At 35.9% G+C, this 22,097-nt stretch overlaps 1 protein-coding gene across 7 annotated transcripts in view; it reads right to left on the bottom strand.

Moving 5' to 3' along the window:
* DGKB (diacylglycerol kinase beta) overlaps positions 1-22,097 on the bottom strand; it is a 698,162-nt gene that overhangs the window by 577,705 nt on the left and 98,360 nt on the right. For all 7 annotated transcript variants that reach the window (XM_033088916.1, XM_033088914.1, XM_033088918.1 and 4 more), the window contains exon 2: positions 12,681-12,940. In XM_033088916.1, the coding sequence (XP_032944807.1) occupies positions 12,681-12,750 (70 nt within the window). In that variant the 5' untranslated portion in view covers positions 12,751-12,940. The remainder of the gene's footprint in view (positions 1-12,680; positions 12,941-22,097) is intronic.

Genomic DNA, 22,097 nt, shown 5'->3' with positions numbered 1-22,097 from the left:
AACCAAGTGAATATAGGCACATGGGAGGAGGTCAAGTCTCTCTCCCTCCACTCCCTTTATCCCATCTTGTAAGGGTCAAGCACAAAATATATCTAAAAGAATTGGACCATCATTCGAGAGAGAGGAATTTCTCAGGAGAGTAAGGCTACTTAAAATGGAAAAGAACTTTACCATATTTTTATTACAATTGCTTCATGATCTCCTTCTCATCGCTTTCACCTCCCATGTTTTTTATAAAGGAAGAGTGAGAGAGGTTCCAGGCATAGAAAGAATGAGTGTGGGTAGAATGAAGGAATATGCCTCTACTGTAGGCAGAGCATCACTGAAGTTAATACAAAATCAGGTCCAATCTACAAGGGTAAGAGATCAGAAAGACATTTTGGGATCAAAATCATAGTTGGCAGCTTTGTTTCTTTGCTTTGCCCTGTATGCAAAAATCTCTTGTCAGAGAGTTGTGGCTGATGGAGGTAAAAGGACCTGAATCCCAGATTCCAGATTTCCCTATTTTGGAAGCATGATTAATAACACATTTATTACCATATCAAACTATCAAACTTCATTAAGAGACATAAATGAAGTATTACTGTTTTGATCTTTATCACTTATTGAGCCACAGCAATAGACCAGGTAATCTGCCTGAGAGAGGTCAATTGCCTTTTTCTAAGGCTTACCATGAGTACTAAATTAATTAATACTTATATGCTGTTTAGAGTAAGGCACTAAAAATATATGATTTATTATGATGATAATTGTGTTGTTAAATAGAACAACAATGTGAGGTGGGATTCTACTCTTCCCAGTGAGAAAGTTGAGGCACAGGTAATTTATGTAACATTTTCAAGGTCACATCACTAATAATTAGAAAACAGGGCTGTGGTATAACACTGTCGAATATTAGTTTGCTCACAAAGCCTGCACACTTTCCACTAAGCCATGCTGCATGCTTCTCTCCGATAGAAGAAATTGTACAGCAGGTCCAAAATTAGGCACATTGGTCCTTACTGAAAAGAACAAGTTCATCATAATTTTGCAATGCTCTACAATGCCAGCTGCTATAAAAAGTATGAAATGTATGAAAGTTTGGAAGTGTTCCAGCCATAATAACACAGTATTTTCCAAAAAGCAATTTGCATGCTATAGAACACACTTTATATATAGCAAATAAAAAGCTAACCCTAAGTAACAATATGTGGGCACATCATGCATCACTTGGAAATACTGTGTAGATTTTCATAGAAAACAGTGTTAGCCATGGAAAAAATGGAGTTTCTTAACCCTTCACTGTGCCATGAAACCACAGCAGGAAGCACTGTCAAACTAATAATGTGAAAAGCTCAATTCTCTACACGGTAGGAGTGAGAGCTATCTTATAACTACAGTTTGGATGACTTTATATAAAGTGTGGAAAAGAAAATTATACTCCTCCCCCACATGTCAATGGAAATCTTTCCCATGGAGTGACTCAGCCTGAAACCCTAAACTGGAGAATAGTCTCAGCATGCTGTAGGCAACAACAGCAGGCTTCATATTAGATGCATTCAGCATTTGTGAGGACAACACAGAACCAAGGATGCCAATAGTACCAGAAGCTTCTATCTCGTTGAAAGAATCTAGTCTTGTAACAGAAAATAAGACATCGACTCAAGCCTCCAAAATGTGGCATTTTTCTACTAGATCAATGACATGTTCAAACTGCCAACATAAGCAACTTACTCCCTCTCTATTAAAATAATAATTATAAACACTTATATCATTCAGAACTTGTAATGTACTGTTCTCATTACTTGACATATATTAACTCATTCAATTTCATACTTACAACACTTGACATATTTATTGTTTTCTCCATTTTACAAGTGCAAAAACTGGGACACACAGATGTTAAGTAACTTTGCCAAATTGGAAATCTAAAATATGTTAGGACCAGAGGATCTGATATGACATAGTAGATAAATGCTGTCATCCTCCCATGACCACAATAAAATTACAACTAAATTATAGAAGAATAAATCTGGAGAACCATCTGAAGTCTAGCTGAACAGAAGTCCTATATCTAAAGATATAAAGAAGAATCCACATGGAGACTGGCAGGAGGCGTGGAAATGCAAAATGGTCTGACCCCACAGCTGGTGTAGCAATTGAAAATTGGGAGGAATAGCTCAGCAGCAGAGGTATTCTCTTGGGAAGAGGAGCCCTACAACATCTGGCTGTGAAAAACAGTAGAGATTCTGACTGGGTGAGACAGAAGACTGCAGAAAACCCAGACATACTAGTAAAGGGCCCACAAACAGATTCACTCACTTGCAGGCACTCACCATGGAATCCAGTCAAGAGACACTGACTCAAGAGGCACAAGGAGTGACTGAGTTGTGCAGCTTCAGGACAAGGACTGCTGAGATAGTCTCCATATTTCCTGTGTAGAATCCTCCTCCCACACAGCTGGCAAGCAGGCACCATCTTTCCTGTGTTGAGGACTTCCACACACAGCCAAATGTAAATCTGCATCGGCCTGGTGAAACCTTCTAGCTCCACCCAGGTGAAACCCTGGAACCCCACCCCACCCAACTCATGCAACATTGGAGCACTACTGTGGCCAGGAGCCAGCCCCACCCATGCTGCACTCTTTATTGGACAACTCTCAGGGGGTCTACAGGCCCTAAGTGGGTGGCATCTGGCCTTAGTGTTCTCTGAGACTTTTGCTGAGTAGCTCCAGGTAAAGCGCTGGCATCAAACCAGAATGTACATTAAATTAACCTGGTGACCACCATTTGCCCCACCCTGGTGACTGACTCTCTGATACCCTGCCCCACCCAACTCATGTACCACTCGAGGTTGGCAGGTGGCACTGAGCCATGGGGTGCCCTGGGCTTTTTGCAGAGCTACCCTAGGCATCGTAATGGTGGCGGCCAGCCTCAGCTCACAGCATGACCTAACACGTGCGTCTCCAGGCCCAGCACAGGCGGCAAACAACCACAAATCACTTTTTAGCTCCTACCAGGTAGTCCCTGGCCAGTCCCAGGCAGCAGCTTGTCTGGGCCTGCAAAAGATGCCCCAGGATCACAGCAGAACACCATCAAATGTGTCCCACAAGCAGCACACACAAAGAACAGTCTCAGCAGGATCCAGAGCCTCTGGGACAAATCCCACTCCACAGGATAAGCCCCACTCACAGCAGCTTGTAAGTTGTGGATGTGGCCAAGCCACACAGCCAGTAAGCTTGAGGGTCAATCCCACCCACTAATGTGCCAATAGCAATGACGGCTCAACTATAACAGGAGGGTACACACAAGGGACTTTCCTGGAGCACCCAGCACATGTAACAACAGAGACTATGCCACTGGGCCCAACAGGGCACCTGCTGCATAAGACCACCTGGCCAAGACTGGGAGACATAGCAGATCTAAGTTATGCATAGAAACAAACAAGAGAGTTAGCCAAAATGAGGAAACAAATGAAAGAACAGGGAAAACTCAAGGGGAGAAAAGAAAAAAAAACTAAACAAAATGGACATAATCAACCTACCAGATACAGTGTTCAAAACAATGGTTATAAGGATGCTTAGGGAACTTAGTGAGAACTTCAACAAAGAGATAGCAAGCATAAAAAAATGACACAGAGGAACAAGAAAAACAAATAAACAAAAACTAATAGACACAGACAATAATTACCAGAGGGTAAGAGGGCAGGGTAGTGGTACATGAGGGTAAATGGGATCAAATATATGGTGATGGAAGGAGAACTGACTCTGGGTGGTGAATACATAATGTGATATATAAATGATTTATTACACAATTGTACACTTTAAACCTATGTAATTTTACTAACCATTGTCACCCCAATAAATTTTAATTAAAAAAAAGACACACTATAAAAAAGAATCAATCAGAAATAAAGAATACAAAAAATGAAATGAAGAATGCACTAGAAGAAATCAGCACTAGCAGACTAGATGAAGCAAAGAGCAAAGGATTGAATCAGTGATTTGGAAGACAAAGTAGCAGAAAATACCCAGTGGGAACACCAAAAAGTAAAAAGAAAAAAAAATGAGGATAGTTTAAGAGATCTCTAGAACATCAAGCTTAACAACATTCACATAATAAGGATAGCATAAGGAGAAGAGAAAGAGCAGAAATTGAGAAACAGTCTGAAGAGATGAAGACTGAAAACTTTCCTAACCTGGCAAAGGAAATAAACATACAAGCCAAAGAAGTGCAGAAAGTCCCAAACAAGATGAACACAAACATGCTCATACCAACACACATTATAATAAAGTAGCAATCCTTAAGGAAAGAAAATGAATCCTAAAAGCAAGAGAAAGGCAACTGGTTACATACAAGGTAGACCCCGTAAGATTGTCAGCTGATTTTTCAACAGAAACGTTGCAGCTAATAAGGTATTGGCACAAAATATTCAAATGATGAAGAGCAAGGACCTATAACCAAGAATATTCTATACCGCAAGGCTATCATTTAAAATTAAAGAAGAGATAAGCAGCTACCGAGACAAGAACAAGATAAAGGATTTAATCACCACCAACAAGTATTAAAAGAAATGTTAAAGGGACTTCTTTAAGAAGAAGGTGGAGGGGAGGACATAAATAATAAAATGGCAACAACCATGTACCTGTCAATAATCACTTTAAATATAGATGGATTAAATGTTTCAATCAAAAACATAGGGTAGTTGAATGGATAAGAAAACAAGATCTATACATATGCTATCTACCAGAGACCCACTTCAGATGGAAAGACAAGAACTGAAAGTAAAGGGATGGAAAAATATATTTCATGTAGCCGGAAGCTAAAATAACAATGGGGTAGCAATACTTATATCAGACAAAATAGACTTTAAAACAATGGCTATAATGAGACAAAAAAGGATGTTATACAATGATAAAGGGATAAAAATCCATTAAGAGGTTATAATCCTTTTAGACATCTATACACCCAAAATAGAAGCACCTAAATATATAAAATAAATATAGACTGACATACAGAAAGAGATCGAAAGTAATACAGTAATTGTAGGGGACTTTAATACTCCATTGACGCCAATGGACAGATCTTCCAGACAGAAAATCAAAAAGAAAACAAAAGCCTTTAATGACACACTGAAACAGATGGATCTAGTTGTCATTTTTAGAGTATTTCACCCCAAAGGAGCAGAATATGCATTCTTTTCAGGTGCACATAGAACATTTTTCAAGATAGACCACAAAACAAGTCTCAATAAATTTAAGAAGACTGAAATCAGCTCAAGTGTCTTCTTGGATGTCAACGGTATGAAACTAGGAATCAATTACAAGAAAAAAACTGAAAAACACAAGGGTAAATAACAGGCTACTAAATAACTAAGGGATCAAAAATGAGATGAATGAAGAAATCAAAAGATTTCTTGAGACAAATGAAAATGAAAACACAATGACCCAAAATCTATGGAACACAGCGAAAGAAGTCCTAAGAAGAAAATCCATAGCACTACAAGCCTAGCTCAAGAAACAAGAAAAATCTAGAATAAAAAATCAAATCTTGGGTGGATGGATGGCTCAGTTGGTTAGAGCACAAGCTCTGAACAACGGAGTTGCGAGTTCGATTCTTACCTGGACCAGAGAGCTGTGCCTTCCACAACTAAATTGAAGACAGAAAGCTGCCGCTGAGCTTCCGGAGGGGCAGCTGGATGGCTCAGCTGGTTAGAGCACGAGCTCTCAACAACAAGGTTGCCAGTTCAATTCCCACTTGGGATGGTGGGCTTCGCCCATGCAACTAAGATTGAAAATTGGTGACTGGACTTGGAGCTGAGCTGTGTCCTCCACAACTAGATTGAAGGACAACGACTTGGAGCTCATGTACCCTGGAGAAACACACTGTTCCCCAACAAAATTTAATAAATAAATAAATAAATAATAAACAAACTATAGCCTAATATCCCTGATGAACATAGATGCAAAAGTCCTCAACAAAATATTAGCAAACAAAATTCAGCAATATATTAAAAAGATCACACACCATGATCAAGTGAGATTTATGCAATTTATGCCTGTGATACAAGACTGGTTCAATAGCCACATATCAGTTAACATGACATACCACAAAAATGAAAAAAGGTAAAAATCATATGATTATATCAATAGGTACAGAAATAGCAGACAAAATGCAGCATTTGTCTACGATAAAAACTCAGCAAAGTGGGAATAAAAGGAACATACCTAAACGTAATAAAGGCCATGTACAACAAACCCACAGTGACATCATATTCAGTGAGGAATAGCTAAGTGTTCTCTTTAAGGTCAGGAAAAAGGAAAGCATGCCCACTTTCACCATTTTTATTTAACATAGTATTGGAATTACTAGCCACACCAATATGAAAAAAAAGAGAAAAAGAAAAAGAAGAAGAAAAAAATATATATATATATATAATAACAGTTTTACTTCTTCCTTTCCTATATGACATAGAAGAAGAAGTAAAAATATATATATATATATATATGTCATATAGGAAAGGAAGAAATAAAACTGTCATTAGCAGATGGCATGATACTATATAGAGAGAAGCCTAAAGATTCTACCAAAAAAAAAAAGCTATTAGAACTGATAAATGAATTCAGTAAAGTAGCAGAATACAAAATTAATATTCAGAAATTGGTTGCATTTTTATACACCAATAATGAACTATCAGAAAGAAAAATTAAGAAAATCCCATTTACAATTTCATCAAATAACTAAACAAACAAACAAATAAATAAAATACTTCAATTACCCAAGGAAGCAAAAGACCTGTACTTAGAAAACTATAAGACACTGAAGAAACTGAAGATGCAAATAAATGGCAGCATATACCATGCTCATGGATAAAAAGAATTAACATCGTTAAAATGTCCATACTACCCAAAGGAATATAGATTCAATGCATCCTTATCAAAACACCAGTGGCATTTTTCACAGAATAAGAACAAATAATCTTAAAATTTACATGGAATCACAAAATATCCTGAATAGCCACAGATATCTTGAGAAAGAAGAACAAAATTGGAGGCATCACACTACCTGATCATATTACAAGGCTACAGTCATCAAACAGCATGGTACTGGCATGAAAAATAGACACACAGATCAATAGAACAGAATAGAGAGCCAGATATAAACACACACCTACCTGGTCATTTAATCTATGAGAAAGGAGGCAAGAATATACAGTAAGGTAAGGACAGTCTCTTCCATAAATGGTGTTGGAAAAACTGGATACATGCAAAAAAAAAAAGAAACTGGACCACCTTATTACACTATAAGCAACAATAAACTCAAAATGGATTAAAGATTTAAATGAAAGATCCAAAACCATAAAACTCCTAGATGAAAATATAGGCAGTTAACTCTTTGACACTGCTCGTAGTAATATTTTTTTTGATCTGTCTTTTCAGGCAACGGAAACAAAAGAAAAAATAAATAGATGGTTCTATATCAAACTAAAAAGTTTTGGCAAAGGAAAGGAAACCACCAAGAAAACAAAAAGACAGCCTACTGAAATGGGAGAAGATATTTGCCAATGATACATCTGATAAGGGGTTAATATCCAAAATTTGTAAAGAACTCATACAACTCAACACCAAAAAAAACCCAAAAAACAAACCAAAAAAAATGCACTTAAAAAATAGGCAGAGGACATATATATGGCCAACAGACATATGAAAAGATGTTCAATGTCACTCATCAACAGAGAAATGCACATTAAAACTACAATGAGGTATCACCTCACACCTGTCAGGATGGCCATCTATCAATAAATCAACAAACAGCAAGTGTTAGTGAGGATGCTGAAAATAGGGAACCATTGTGCACTGTTGATGGGATTGCAAATTGGTACAGCTACTATGGAAAACAGATTGAAGGTTCCTGAAAAAAAATTAAAAATAGAACTGTCTTATGACCCAGAAATTCCACTTCTGGGTATTTATTTGAAGAAATCTAAAACATTAATTTGAAAAAACGTATGCATCCCTATGTTCACTGAAGCACTATTTACAATAGTCAAGATGGGGAAGCAACCTAAGTGCCCATCAACAGACTATTAGATAATGAAGACATGCAATGGAATAATACCTGGCCATAAAAAGGAATTAAATCTTAACCATTTGCAACAACATGGATGCACCTAGAGGGTATTATGCTAAGTGAAATAAGTCAGACTGAGAAAGACAAATACCATATGATTTCAGTTATATGTGGCATCTAAAGAACAAAACAAACTAATAAAACATAAATAGGCTCATATATGCAGAGAACAAACTGATGGCTGCCAGAGAGAAGGGGGTGAAAAAGTTGAAAGGATTAAGAAATACAAATTGGTAGTTACAAAATAGTGACAGGGACGTAAAATGCAACATAGAGAGTATAGTCAATAATGTTGTAATAACTATGTATCATGCCAGGTGGGTACTAGACTAATAGGAAAATGACGTCATAAATTATTATAAATGTCTAACCACAATGCTGTATACCTGAAACTGATATAAAACAATATTGTGAACTGTAATTCAAAAAAAAACTTTTTTTGAAAAATAATTATTAAAAAGTAATATTTAGGGATAATTAATAGTATTAAAACAAATAAAATAATTGAAACAAAATAACAAAACACAAGATAATATAGCGGTAGGACAAGGATTTGAATATAAGCTGTTTGATAGGCTAACTGCCTAATCAGGAATGCTGTGCCAATATCACTCTACTGCAATTAATCCTGAGAAAATCCTAGAAGTTGAGGAAATATTTATAATTGCAGGGTATAATGGACTATATTAATTATATGTTAAATTCATGTGCTAAAATCCTACCCCCAATGTGAAGGGTCTTTGGGAGGTAAATAGGATTAGATGAGGTAATGAAGGTGGTGAATTGGATTAGTGCCCTTTTAGAGTCCATGGAGAGCTTGCAGCTCCTCTTTTGCTCTTCCCACCAGGTAAGGATACAGAATAAGTTGACAATTTGCAACCCAGAAGAAACAAATGCTAGCACTCTGAATTCAGATTTCCAGACTCCGGAACCGTGTGAAATAAGTTTGGGTTGTTTGCAAGTCACCCAGTCTATGGTACCTTGTTATGGCATCCCAAATTAAATAAGACAGGATATATTGTGGCAATTGTGGAGAGAATCCAAAATTAGATTTCTTTAGGAAATAATATTCTCTAGGTTCAACATTGAATGATTTTGTTTTGCTGAGGTTGGGGGTTCCATGAACTCCTTCCAGAGTTCCACAGCCCTGTCCCCTCCCCCAAAAGCATAGGAAACACTTATTTGATATACACTACATATAATATTAATAAGTTGCAAGTTTAAACTTAAATCAATAACTTGCTCTTTTAATTATTTGTTTAATACACATAAACAATTTCTTACTGAAAAATACAAAACAACTAAAATCCAGAAATCTTACCCATATACCACTTTTACAATAAGATTATGGAGGAGCGTCACTTCGTCAGTATTGCACAGCAACACTAAAAGTCTGATCCTCAAATGCTATGATGAACTGCTCACATGTACTGAATAGCATGGAAAATGTACTACTTTTATAATGTTTAGGATGATGCGTTTCCAGCTATATTTTGACAATGGCAATTTATGATATGAGGATACATTCTAATCATGATAGCTTTGGCTCCTTAATCATATAGGAAACATCTCCGAGGATTAAATCAAGCACTTTTCACGCTGTCTTTTTTATTTAGAAAAAGAGTAGCAAGTCTAATTTGAAATCAGCACTATTTTTTTTTCATTTGCAGTTAATCGGTTAATTTATCTTCTCATAAAATCCATTTTAATAATGTTCTGAAAACCATGCCACTTCTTCCTACCAATTTATTGAATGCTCGTTAATCTTTGTCTCAATGTTACAACTTTTACATTATGACGATTTTTATTACAAATCGTCAGGCATTTACACAAATTGAGTACTAAATCAAGCATTCTTGTGATATAATTTAATGCACCCCCATATTCCTTAGCCAATAAAATAAAGCAGCAGCCTACAATTATATTTAAAATTTTAGTATTAAATTCTGTTTACCAATTCAAATGGACTTTGAATATCTGAGCAATGGTCATTACAAATGATATTTTAGCTATCATAGCAATAATTTACCTATTTTGTATTAATGCTTCCTGTAAGACATTTTTCCTGTAAGTACCCAAACACAGGAAAATATATTTTAATAAGCAAGCCAAATTCAAAATAACCTAAACCAAACTCATTATTTTCTTTGCTTGGGACATTATGTTACCAAAATCCCCCATCCTCCAAGTCAAATCTTTAGAGCTAAATTTTAGATATCTCTCTTTAACTATCTCTAAATTTTCATATTTTATTATTTCCCAAGCTCTCTTCTGTTAGTTTTAACCCGAATTTCCACTTAGTTTTAATCTGATTTTCCACTTTTCTGGTCACCTTTCATCATCCACATTATTTAGTCTATTCCAATAGCCCACAGGCCTGACAATAGTCTCTTTTCATTATCACATACTATTTTCATAGTTGTCCAATTAAACTTCTTGAAGCATAGTATTGTTTGTGTCACTCTACATTTAAAGCCCTACAATTACTCCTCACTGCCTAACTTAAGTTTAGTATTATATATTTCAGTTCCATCTCACTTTTACAGCCTTAACTCCACTTACTCTCTTAATCTGTCGTGTGGCTAAATATGGCTCATCTCTCCTCAAATATATGCTGAATTCCCCTTTTTATCTATAACATTTTCTTCTCCATCTACCTTAAATCTATATTGCAAAATTCATCTCAAATTCTACTTTTCATAAAGGCTTCCCTTTTCCCATCTTCAACTGAATACTAAAGCACTACAGAAACCCAAACTTTGCTTGTGGCACTTACACTATTCTGCCTAGAAAAAGAGTCATTTATCCATTTGTTTTTAGCCTCATTAAGCTGTAAATTCCTTAAAGGGAGGGTCCATATCTGTTCATATTTGAATTTCTTTCAGTGTCAAGAAGAATACTCTCCCTAAAGATGCTCAGAAATATTTACTTAATTTTTAGCTATAACACTTACAGCGTATAGAAATTGAAAACCATAAGTAAATTGTTTTTAGTCAATTTAGAAATTACTGAGTATAAGGTTGACAACAACTCAGCCATTCTGGGCTAAATTTTACTTATGTGATAAATGGATGAATTGTACTTTCAGTGGTTCAAAAAAGTTTTTGAGTATGAGGACCACATTTTGATGTCAAAAAATTTCTGACTCTTCCCCCATATGATGGTTATATTTTTACTATTATTCACTAAGAAAATGCACTTGTTCTTGTGGATTTGTGACTTCCTAGCGAATACTCAGCAGCACTCTTACACCGTTAACCAGAATACTGCAGCCCTCTAGTTAGGAAGGCTCTAAAAAACCTGTGAAGTTGGCCTTTTCAGATAATATGCATTAAGAAATTATTAATGTCCCTGACTTACAATATGTACCTTACAAATGTGTTATTATTCATCGGTATCATCACATCTATTTCTTATTATTCCAAATCCCTCTTCTGTTTAACATTTCTCTCTGCCTCTCCTTCATATTATTCAATTTATTCCAGACACTTACGTCCTGTATGCCACACATCCTCTCTGCTTTAGCATCACCAGCTGCTTCGGTGCTTGCCTCTTTCACTATTATGTGCTATTGGTTCTTTTTCTCTGCCCATTTCTTGCATTTTATTCTCCCGGTACCTTGTTATTCCCTCCACTCTCACCATTCTTACTACATTCTCTCTGGATTATTTTTTCTCTACTCATCGTCTTCCAAACATTTTAGTGTCTCCTATGTATTAGTCGCTTCCTTTTTGCTCTTCAATACTTTGACCCAATTACTGTTCATATATATATATATATATATATATATATATATATATATATATATATATATATATGGCTGAAACTCATTTTGTAAAACAGACATATTCCTGAAAACCTATGGTAATAAGAAACTTCTTGTAAACAAAACCTTATTGTGTACATATTGCAAAACAATATTTTAAAATACCTTACGATGAGGCAAATTACCATAGGCTATCTTTTGTCTAAATGCACAAACTGAGCAAGTTGGCCGAAGGTCCTGACAACCCGTTTTTCCCGCCATAACCTCTAATACCGACTCCACAAGATGTTGATGACTCCCTACACCTAGTCCTTTTTGAAATGTTAGGCTGCCAAAGAGAGACAAAATCCTCACATTTCCCCTTTCTCTTGATCTCTATGAGTCAGGTCCTAATGATTCAAGTATAACACCATTTTTTTTCTCCTTCTTTTACTTTCTTATTACTGTCGTTATGCTCCTGATGTCCTCCTTCTGCTTGGTTACAATCTCAACAGTCTCAGTTTTCGCAGACTGTCTTATCCTTTGCTTAACTTCTATTACAGCTGGAGTGTTTCCAAGTTTAGTCTTGCATCTGACATCCTAGTTTCTTTCCTTCTAGATTTGATGTTTGATTTAAACTTATCTTTTTTTTTTGTTTTTTTCTTATGGCAAAAGGGTAGTCTACAGTCAACCTATTAGCTAATATAAAAGATACACCTAAATCTTTCGTGATGCTGAGTAGAATCTGTATTCTGTTTGTTTACATCATTCATACCTTATTTAGCACAAGTGCCCCCCAAAATCATATTATCGATATGAATACTTACATTCAGCATATTTCTGAAGTTGGGAAAATTCTGAGGGGCTGAGGTGGGCCCACTTTTCCTGATTTGTCATGGTGGTGGTGAGGACGTCTCTTACATACCAGACGAGGACTTCTTTATTCAGGTGTTTGACAGAATTCTATGCTTCAAACTTTCCACCAAGCATGTTTTATGACAAAATACCTCAAGCTTTAAAATATGAAATTTGTCAGCATGAATCCACTGTGAAACTGAGTTTGTCGTTTCAATACTGTAATAAAGCACTGCAAAAAGAGAAACAAAGATTAAAAAAATTAGTATTATTGCCAAAAGAAAAAAAAATCAAGAAGTTATAAAATGTTAAGTATTTTCAATTCTTAAATAATGGATTTTCAAGTTTGTCTACTTTGCATAATACTCACACTTTAATTACCCATTCAGTCTTTAATGGAATATTTACATACATTTCCCAATGTAAAAATCATAGAAATAAATATGATAAAGAATACAAGATATAGAAAAAAAATCGTTAGTCTAGTTTCATACAAGTAGTTTTTTGTTCAACTTTATAAAATCCATATTCCAAGAGTTGGTAAGGATATTGTTTTTATTAACCTGAATTCATCAGTTCTTTAATATCTAAATAAACATAATGTAAAAATATCTAGACCCAAATTATTAAAGGAGGTTACATAAACTCTATAGCTCCTTGCACATACAATCTGCTAATGTACCAAATTTCCAGCAATGGCTTGGAATGGTCCTTGGTAGCAGCACACATATTCACAATCATGCAAATCAATTTTGGGGAACACCTAAATTTTTTCTCTAGCAATAAGATAGAATAATTTTATAATTTTTAAAAATTCCAATAAAAGTTGCTAACTTAAAGCAATTCCAAATGTCTGACAGACTTGCATAATAATAGTAGATGATACTATTGTGAATCATGCTTAAAAATAAATCCCTAGGTTGTCATGGATCTACATTCAGTGCAACATCTATAAAGACAAACAAAGTAAAAGCCCATATGGTTTCAACTTTTAATCAGAAACGATAATCAATTGCTCAGTAATCCACCAGACAAGCAATGTGATTGTTATAGCAAATGAAACACTTAGGAACAATGAGATTTTATACAGTTGTATGTTTGGAAGAAAGGTTATACAGACATCATTACCTAAAGCCACAATAACTTTATTTGGCCTTAATGCCTAACCTTTCGTCAGCATCTTTATTGTTTTCCATTATCAAACCCAGAACCTCATTGTCATATCCTCTCATCTTTGCCTAAAAAACAAACAACAACAAAACACCTATTCTTGTTAGTTTCTGCACTTAGTTTTACAAGGTGATGGTTTTCTATTTAATTGGAAAAAAATGAAGATGCTGATGTGTTAACAGAGTCCAAATTGCTAGATCTCTTTGTCCTTCCAGGGGGTATTCTTACATCACAACCACAATTTTGTGGAAGCAATGCAAACTAAAAAGAATAGGCATGTGTCATGAACATTCCTTGTGTTGTCTGCCTACTTTCTTCTTGCTGATTTTATCTTCCACATTGACTTCATCCTAATTTTTTCTTCTCTCCAGTTACATGCAGTTTCGGTGGAACTATAAAACAAGGTATCCTGTTCTCTCCTATCCAAATGGAGACAGATGATTCAGTCACATTTGGCACATTAGACTGTCTCGTGGGGCTTTAAATGTTGAGTAGAGTGATTCAGGAAGGGGGTGAAAATAGTTGTGCCTAACTTATTACAGCAATAATTGGATACCTGTCCTTGTCTGAGACCGACTCTCCAGCTATCTTGTCATTTCTGGAAGCAAGTAAAATTCTTTTAATAAATTATGAAATAGACCAGAAACAGTTTTTTTGTTTCTTACAACCCAAAAATCTTAACTGATGGTAATGACAGTTTATTAATTTTAAAAAAAAATTGTTTATTTGAGCCCCTCTGTATGCCAGAAAGCATTCTAGGCACTGAGGATGCAACAAAGACAAAACACACAAAAGATGAAAATGATGCTAAGTCCAACAATGTGTTAGCTGTATGAAGAGATCACAGTATGCATGGCACTCTCCTAACAGTTTGTTAGCTCATTAAGTCTTCACAAAACAACTCTCTGAGGTACTACTCAGTCTCCCATTTCAACAAATGAGAAAACTGAGACTGGGTGATGGGAATCTGGTAGATATGACAGAAACTTCTAGAAGCCCACCCAACATCCATTCTCTCTTACTTCCTTGGTTACAGAACCCTAACTTTATTGAATGAAAATATATCCATCAAAATAACTACATTCCTCTGGTTCTTTGCATGAAAAAATGGCCAGATGTTGGGTGAGGTATAGGGGAAGGTTCTATTTGAGGAAACCGGTGGTAAGTGTTCTTTTAACTATTTTTCTTTTCCTACATCTTCCTACCTGGAATGTTGATATGTTGGCTGCAAATTCAGCAGTTTCTTACACAATTGGTATAACTTTTAAAATGTAAGCTATGTGCTAAGAATGGTAGAGTTACATAAAACAGGCCAGGAGTAGGAACATAGATAACTGCAAAAATATTTGGCCAACCATCCATTTTTGTAAATCAAGTTTTATTGGAACACAAACACACCTATTATAGAAACAAGCAAGAGGCCAATTTTTAAAGGATTTTAATATGAATCAGAAGATTTAGGCATTATCCTAAAGGTAGTAAAGAACAATGAAAGGACTACAGAAAAAAGTCCAGATATCTGATCACTTTAGAACAAAAATGACACTTTGGAAAAATGTCAATATCTTCATTTACTTTCTCACTTGTAGTGTTGTGGTAGTTCCTAATTGCCTCTCTTAGTGCTCTCCTTTCCTTAACATGGCCTAATGCCTTGATGTCCATCAACAGTCACAAACTATCAGTAAGTTGATTCTAGAGGCCTGTCTGACAAATTACCAACAATAAGTTAATTAACAAATTAGAACAGTAATTAGTTAATTAATTATGGCTTTCCACCTGTTTTGAAATTTATTAAAATTCTCCAGTTAATTAAGCACAAGAAACTCAAATTTAAACTGACTGGTTATCTGTCATCCTTCAGATATTTACATGAATGTTGTCTTCTCAGCAAGGTCTCACCTGGTCATTCACTTTAAAATTGCACACTCATACACACCATCTTTCTACCATGCTTTTCTTTCTTTTGAATATAACATTGAATAAAATATTTAACTTATTTATATTATTTAATATCTGTCTCCTCACACTAGAATTAGGAACAACATGAGTAGTTTTGAGCCCTAATGGTATTCCACAAAAGGGACAAAGCAATAAAAAATATTTACTGGATTTGCCCTTGACAATCATCTTAATGTCTGCATTATATTCGGTGTCACCATTCTCTCATGTGCTATAGGACATAAATCCCATATGATCAGGGATTTTTGTCTGTGAATTGCTATTTCCCAAGTGCTTAGAAGAGAGGTTTTTATTCAGTAGATAGTCAATTAATATTTGTAAAATAAATTCACTTATATGCTTTTTTCATAAAGAAAATCTTGTGCAAGAGAGTTCAAAAGAGGCCCTGAATTTGAGAAAGAGAAAGAAGACGCCAGGAAGAGAAGTCACTATGGGTTTACTTCTAATAGGGGCCACACCCCTTTCCTTAAACTAAATGGACATAAACAAAAGAAGTTGTACTTAGAAACACAAAGCATTTACAGTTGTCTGCCAAACTAAATGGACATAAACAAAAGAAGTTGTACTTAGAAACACAAAGCATTTACAGTTGTCTGCCAAAAAAGGATTTCACACAGTTTGTAAGTATTTTCTTTTCGTTGTTGTTAAATATAACAAACTCCATATAAATGGGCATCATTCCCAAGGAATGCCTTAATCGAGATGTCAGTTATCCAATTTATAAAAATGATAATTATACATGAACCTCAGGACTATCTTTTTTTAAAGACATTTTTCAATACCTAACAAAAATTATTTAGCTTTCTATGCTCTAGCATGATCTTATCAACTTAGGTCTTCAATTTATGTACCAAGAACAGCTTCTCTGAATTGATCTAATCCAATTTGCATTTTAACAAGCAATATTTAGAGAGTAACGGCAGCCCTGAAAGTAAATTCTCTTTGGTTCTTGATTTGGTTTATTTTAACACCAGTATGCTTAGAATAAAACCTGTCTTTTTCGTCTTTCTGCTAATGATAAAAGCCTTTGGTTTCTCACAATTCTGGTGGTTCCAATTCTTATTATATGATTTAATTTGTAACCAAAAAAGAAAATATATGGGTGGTTTACAGATGGAGAAGGTTTCCTAGTCAAATCTTTTAAACTAGTTGAACTGACATATCAAAAGTCTATGTAATGAGAAATGTTACATGTGTAATAAAAAATCATGAGGCACAGCTATTCTTTATGACTCAGAAAGACATGGAAATGACGGCAGCAGTTTCTTTTAGTCTCTGCCCCTTCATAACTGTGCAGAAAGAGTACGACAATATTCAGCTGGGGTTCCCATGGTGCATTTACAGACTTCACATCCTCCCAAAAGGGGCTTTCTTTAGACACATGAATAGCAGGAGGGATCCACTTTGCTGGCTATTGGAAAGCAGTCTAATTCTGGCATTCTCATCTAGTCAATGGATGCGCTACTTTGTTTAGTTGGTGACAGGAAATAATTATGTTGAAGGAGTAGGAAGTCTCTTCAGCCTATTGCACCTTGGCTAAATCACATGCTCCATAATTAGGGAAGGAAACCAATCTCTTCATGAAGAACAGGCAATGTCTAGATAAATGGATCTGGTGGTTGAAAGCATTATTTGTTAGTCACACTAAGTGTAGATTTCTAAATAATTATTAAAAGTCAGCATCCAATCATTGAATAAAGTTAATATGCATTAAGGCACACTGAAGACTACATGTATACAAATTTAAGGCATTTTTCAGGACTGAAAATATTTACTGGGTCACAAGGATCATGAACTCCAAATTATAAGGTAACCAATGAAAAAAATCACAGGAATGAAAAAGGATGGGAGACAAAATATCATAGACTTTCTGAAAGAAAAATAGGATAAAATTAAATGGGATATTGATGCTATCACTTGATTTATAATTATTTGTTCATTTATTCATGAACATAAGTCTAAACCGAGACCTAATGGCATACTAGGCCTTATACCAGTCACTGGATATATGGTTATTAGCAAAAAAGATATTATATCTGAGATCCTGGATCTTGTTTAAGCAGAAAGACCTACATTAAACAAACAGCTACACAAATAAATAACTGCAAACTACAAGGTATGTGAAAAAAAAACAAGGCAATGGGATTCTATTAGAAAGTGTAATAGGAGACTTGATTTATATTGAGAGATTCAGAGAGTAACCCATAAAATTGTATTTAAACTAAATGATGAAAGTTGAATAACAGTTGCATACCTGAGTGAGACGAAAAACATTCTGATCAGAAATCTGGAAGTGAAAGAGAGAAAAAAATTCTAGGAATATTAGAAGATCTTTTAAAAAGGTAAGTGTGACTGAAGTCTGGCGAGCAAGAAGGAAACTAGCACAAGATTAAAGTGGAAAAACAGATAAGAGCTACATCCTGGAGATTCTAAGTAAATTATGAAACCATTAAAGTATTCTGAGCAGGAAATAAACACGATCCAAACTTATATTTTAGAGGTTCATCCTGATCAATGGATTGGAGGAGGACAAGAATAAAAGTGGGAAGACAGCCAAATAGGAAGCTATTCCAGTCCAGTACTGAATGAAAGCTGGAAGGGGCTTTAACTAGGGAAATGGCAGTCAAGATGAAGGTAAAATGCCAAACTCAAGATATATTTTTGAAGCAGGATTTCACAAAAAATAGGATACATTATGTACAGAACGAAGTGATCAAGAATGACTCCTTTAATTCTGGCTTGAGCGCAGCATACAGAAAGGTGGAGTTTTGAGAAATATCTATACTGGAATAGTACCGGGTTTGAGAAGAAGACAAAAATCAAGATTTTGTTTTGGGATGTATTAAATTTGGGAAAACATCTAAAATGAAAGGACTAGTAGACAGTGAGATAAGCCTAGGGCTAAAAACAAGAAACAGAAGTATGATGTTTTGGCCTGGTATAGATACTACTTGAAGATATGGGAATGCATAAGTTTGCTGATGTGGAAGCCATGAAGCTGAGCCGCTAAGGTCTGCCTTCAAGAAAGAACTTATATTCAGTTGCAAAGACTGCAACTGAATAAGCCTCCCTCTTATAGCTTTCAGAATCCAGTCAGCTTTTGAACCAAGGTCACAGGCAGAGATCAATGACTAAAGATGATGTATATGCTAAGGCTATGCCATTTTTATCCAATAGAAGGCTCCTTTCACGAACTGTATTTGCTCCACAAATTCCCCCATTGGACTGAAACTTTATTAGATCTGCATTGTCATCTGAAGCTATTCATACCAACCCTGCACTCCCCACCTCCTTTCTTTTCTTGTGTATCAGATCCGCATTATTGTTTGAAGGCTCTCTCTGCCCAATCCTCCCTTTTATCTTTCACCTGAATAATTAACTTCCTGATAAGCCTTTATATCCTTAACACCATCTTGGTGAAGGATCTCCTATGTCAGGATCCCAATAGCAAACAGATGATGCACTTAAAACGTAGGTCTTTAATAAAAGGAATATTTAGGAAGTGTGGACAGAGGTTAGAAAAACTAAAAGGCTGGTACAGGACCCTGTTCTAACAAAAATTGGGGATTTATTGACCCTAAGCCTGAAGAAACTTTTGCTGACGACGTATGACACACTCCAGCCACAACTGCAGAGGGATATTGTGGTTAACAGATCCCAGATTTTATATATATATATATATGTGTATATATATATATATATATATATATATATATATATATATCCTCTAGTGCCTCATTGATCAAACCCCATCATAAGTCAGAGGGCAGAGGTGACCCCTGCAGGGTATATAAAATAGCCTCAAGAAGCACACAAGAAAATGGGAAGAGGATAAAGGGGGAATCTGAAAGGACAAATATGAACTATCAAGTACATTTGGGGAGTGTGATATGAGAAAGAGGACCCGTAAGGGTGAAACTCGGGAAATTAATGGCTTAGTTAGACTTAGTTCAGTCACCTCATAGCTTGCTATTCACCTGTCTTCTCTTTGTTTTTCCCCTTCACTGCTCGATTTGATGATTCTGCTTGGTTCCCTTCCTTAAGACTATACGTACCTTGTTGCTCTAATTAATCAGCAGAGCACTAACCTGGAAAGAACAATTTCTTAATTCTCAGGTTCCTGTACACCAGGATCCATGGCTACAACTCCTCTGCAGCTTTTGCTGACGACGTATGACACACTCCAGCCACAACTGCTGAGTTCCAGATAACACTATGAAGCCGACCAGGCCACCAAGAGGTGATTTCGCAGACCAGGCCCTGGGAGGCAATTTCTCAGCTGGCAACCCTGAAAGTTACATGACTGATTCCTACTTTTCTTTGTTCTTTCCCCCACCTACCTGCCTGACTATAAAACCTCTTGATTATTCTCAGTTCGGGGAAGGTGGTTTTTTCTAGATATTGGTCTGCCATCTTCCCTCACTGCTGGCATCTAGAATAAAGTATGTTCTTCTCCTCACCAACCCTTGTTACTCCTGTTCTGTAGCCCCGAGCGACAAGCAGCACCAGACTTGAGTCCAGTAATAGGCCCAGGATAAAGGTCCAAGGAGTTGCCATATTTAGAGAGTAGAAGTGTGTAATCATACAAAAACTTCACTTCTTTAAAATGACGTTTTACATTTTCTTTCTCCTTGATTTAATTTGCCTTCTCTAATTTAATAGCACCATGACTCACTTGCTTCTTTTCTTTCCTTATCCTTCTACATTTGCACATACCATGATTCCCTGAAAATAAGACTGGGTCTTATATTAAAGTTTGCTCCAAAAGATGCATTACGGCTTATATTCAGGGGGTATCATTTTGAAAAATCATGTTAGGGCTTATGTTCCGGTTAGGTCTTATTTTCGGGGAAACATGGTACTGCACAACCACTCCCGTAATCATTAAGCCTTTAGGTCAGAATCAAACAGACTTAGGAACAAAGCCTCAGATCTACTGACCACAGAAACAGAGTTTCTATCAAACTAAAAATAAGATCTGGACCTGAGTTGTGTTTCAGCTCCACACCCATGAAGGTGGACCCAAGCCTACTGGCCACATCCCCTCCAGACCAGATAGAATGAATGATGCATGACTGACATCAGGACCTGATGCAATGATCAACTGCCTCCTACCGTTGCCCTGATCAATCAGTAGAGTCTATGACTCCAACTCTTTAGCTACCGTGACTAATGATCTTTTCCCTATGTAACCAATCCCCTAGAGACCATTGGAGAGCCAGGTCTTTGAGGCTTAGCATCATTTCCCTAAATAAACCTTTACTTTCTTTGCTGTAAACCCCTGGTCCTATCTCTTTCAGCTTTGATGTGCACAGACAAATGAACTACCTTTTATTTTAGTATCAAGTATAAAAAGATTCCCCTCCACACTCTCCACCCAAAACAAAATAAAACAAAACAAAACCTAGACGGATAGGGTGCCAAACAGACAACAGAAGAGGAAGAAAAGAGTCCTTCAAGGAGAGAATAGAAGCACTTTTCCAAAGTTGCCAAGTAGTTAAATAAGATTAGGATGGAAACATCCAATGGCAACATGCTGATCACCAGTGACCTTATTGTAATAATTTCTCTGAGGCTGAGCAAGACAAACTGGAATAGGTTGCATAACAGAACTGAGTTTGGGAAGACTGTGAATGTGATTAACTCTTTGAGAAGTGTGATTTTAAGAAGGAGTGGAGAGCTAAAAGTAGCTACTGAGAAAGGAATGTAGAATCAAGGAATTGTTTGTAGGAATCACTGGAACACATTTTACAATTGAAGAGAACAGTTTATAGTGAAAATTGTTCAAGCTTCTGAAGAGAAACTAACTGATTGTTGTTTCTAAGTCCCTAAAAGGGACTTTAAAGGTTTTAAAAAGTCCTTAAAAGTAGGAACAGATAAGTTCCAAAAAACATGTGAGGACCAAAATTAATCTTAACAATGAGTACAGATGCAAGTAGTTTTGTAGGTTTGGTGCTTAGAGAATGGAAAATTTCTGGTTGATGACTTTTGTTTTCTCAATGACATGTAAATCTGAGAGTTTAGTTAGGCAATGATGGGGGAGGAAGAAAGTAACAGTGGGGAAATAGGAAAAAATTATGCACAAAAGTGATAAAGTGAGCTCACTAAAAGCATATAGTAAGAACAACAGAGAGTAAAAAGCCAATGGTATATTGCTATTTACTGTCTTAGACCTATAACAGCCTAATTTTAAATTATTGACTTACAGACTAAGAAATCAAAAGGATAATTAGTCATATTCTTAATCTACCACTTTTGAA

Source organism: Rhinolophus ferrumequinum, chromosome 20 (assembly GCF_004115265.2).
Source record: "Rhinolophus ferrumequinum isolate MPI-CBG mRhiFer1 chromosome 20, mRhiFer1_v1.p, whole genome shotgun sequence".
Taxonomy (NCBI): Eukaryota; Metazoa; Chordata; class Mammalia; order Chiroptera; family Rhinolophidae; genus Rhinolophus; species Rhinolophus ferrumequinum.
Note: the sequence above shows the minus strand (reverse complement) of the source record. Positions and strands in the feature narration are given on the sequence as shown.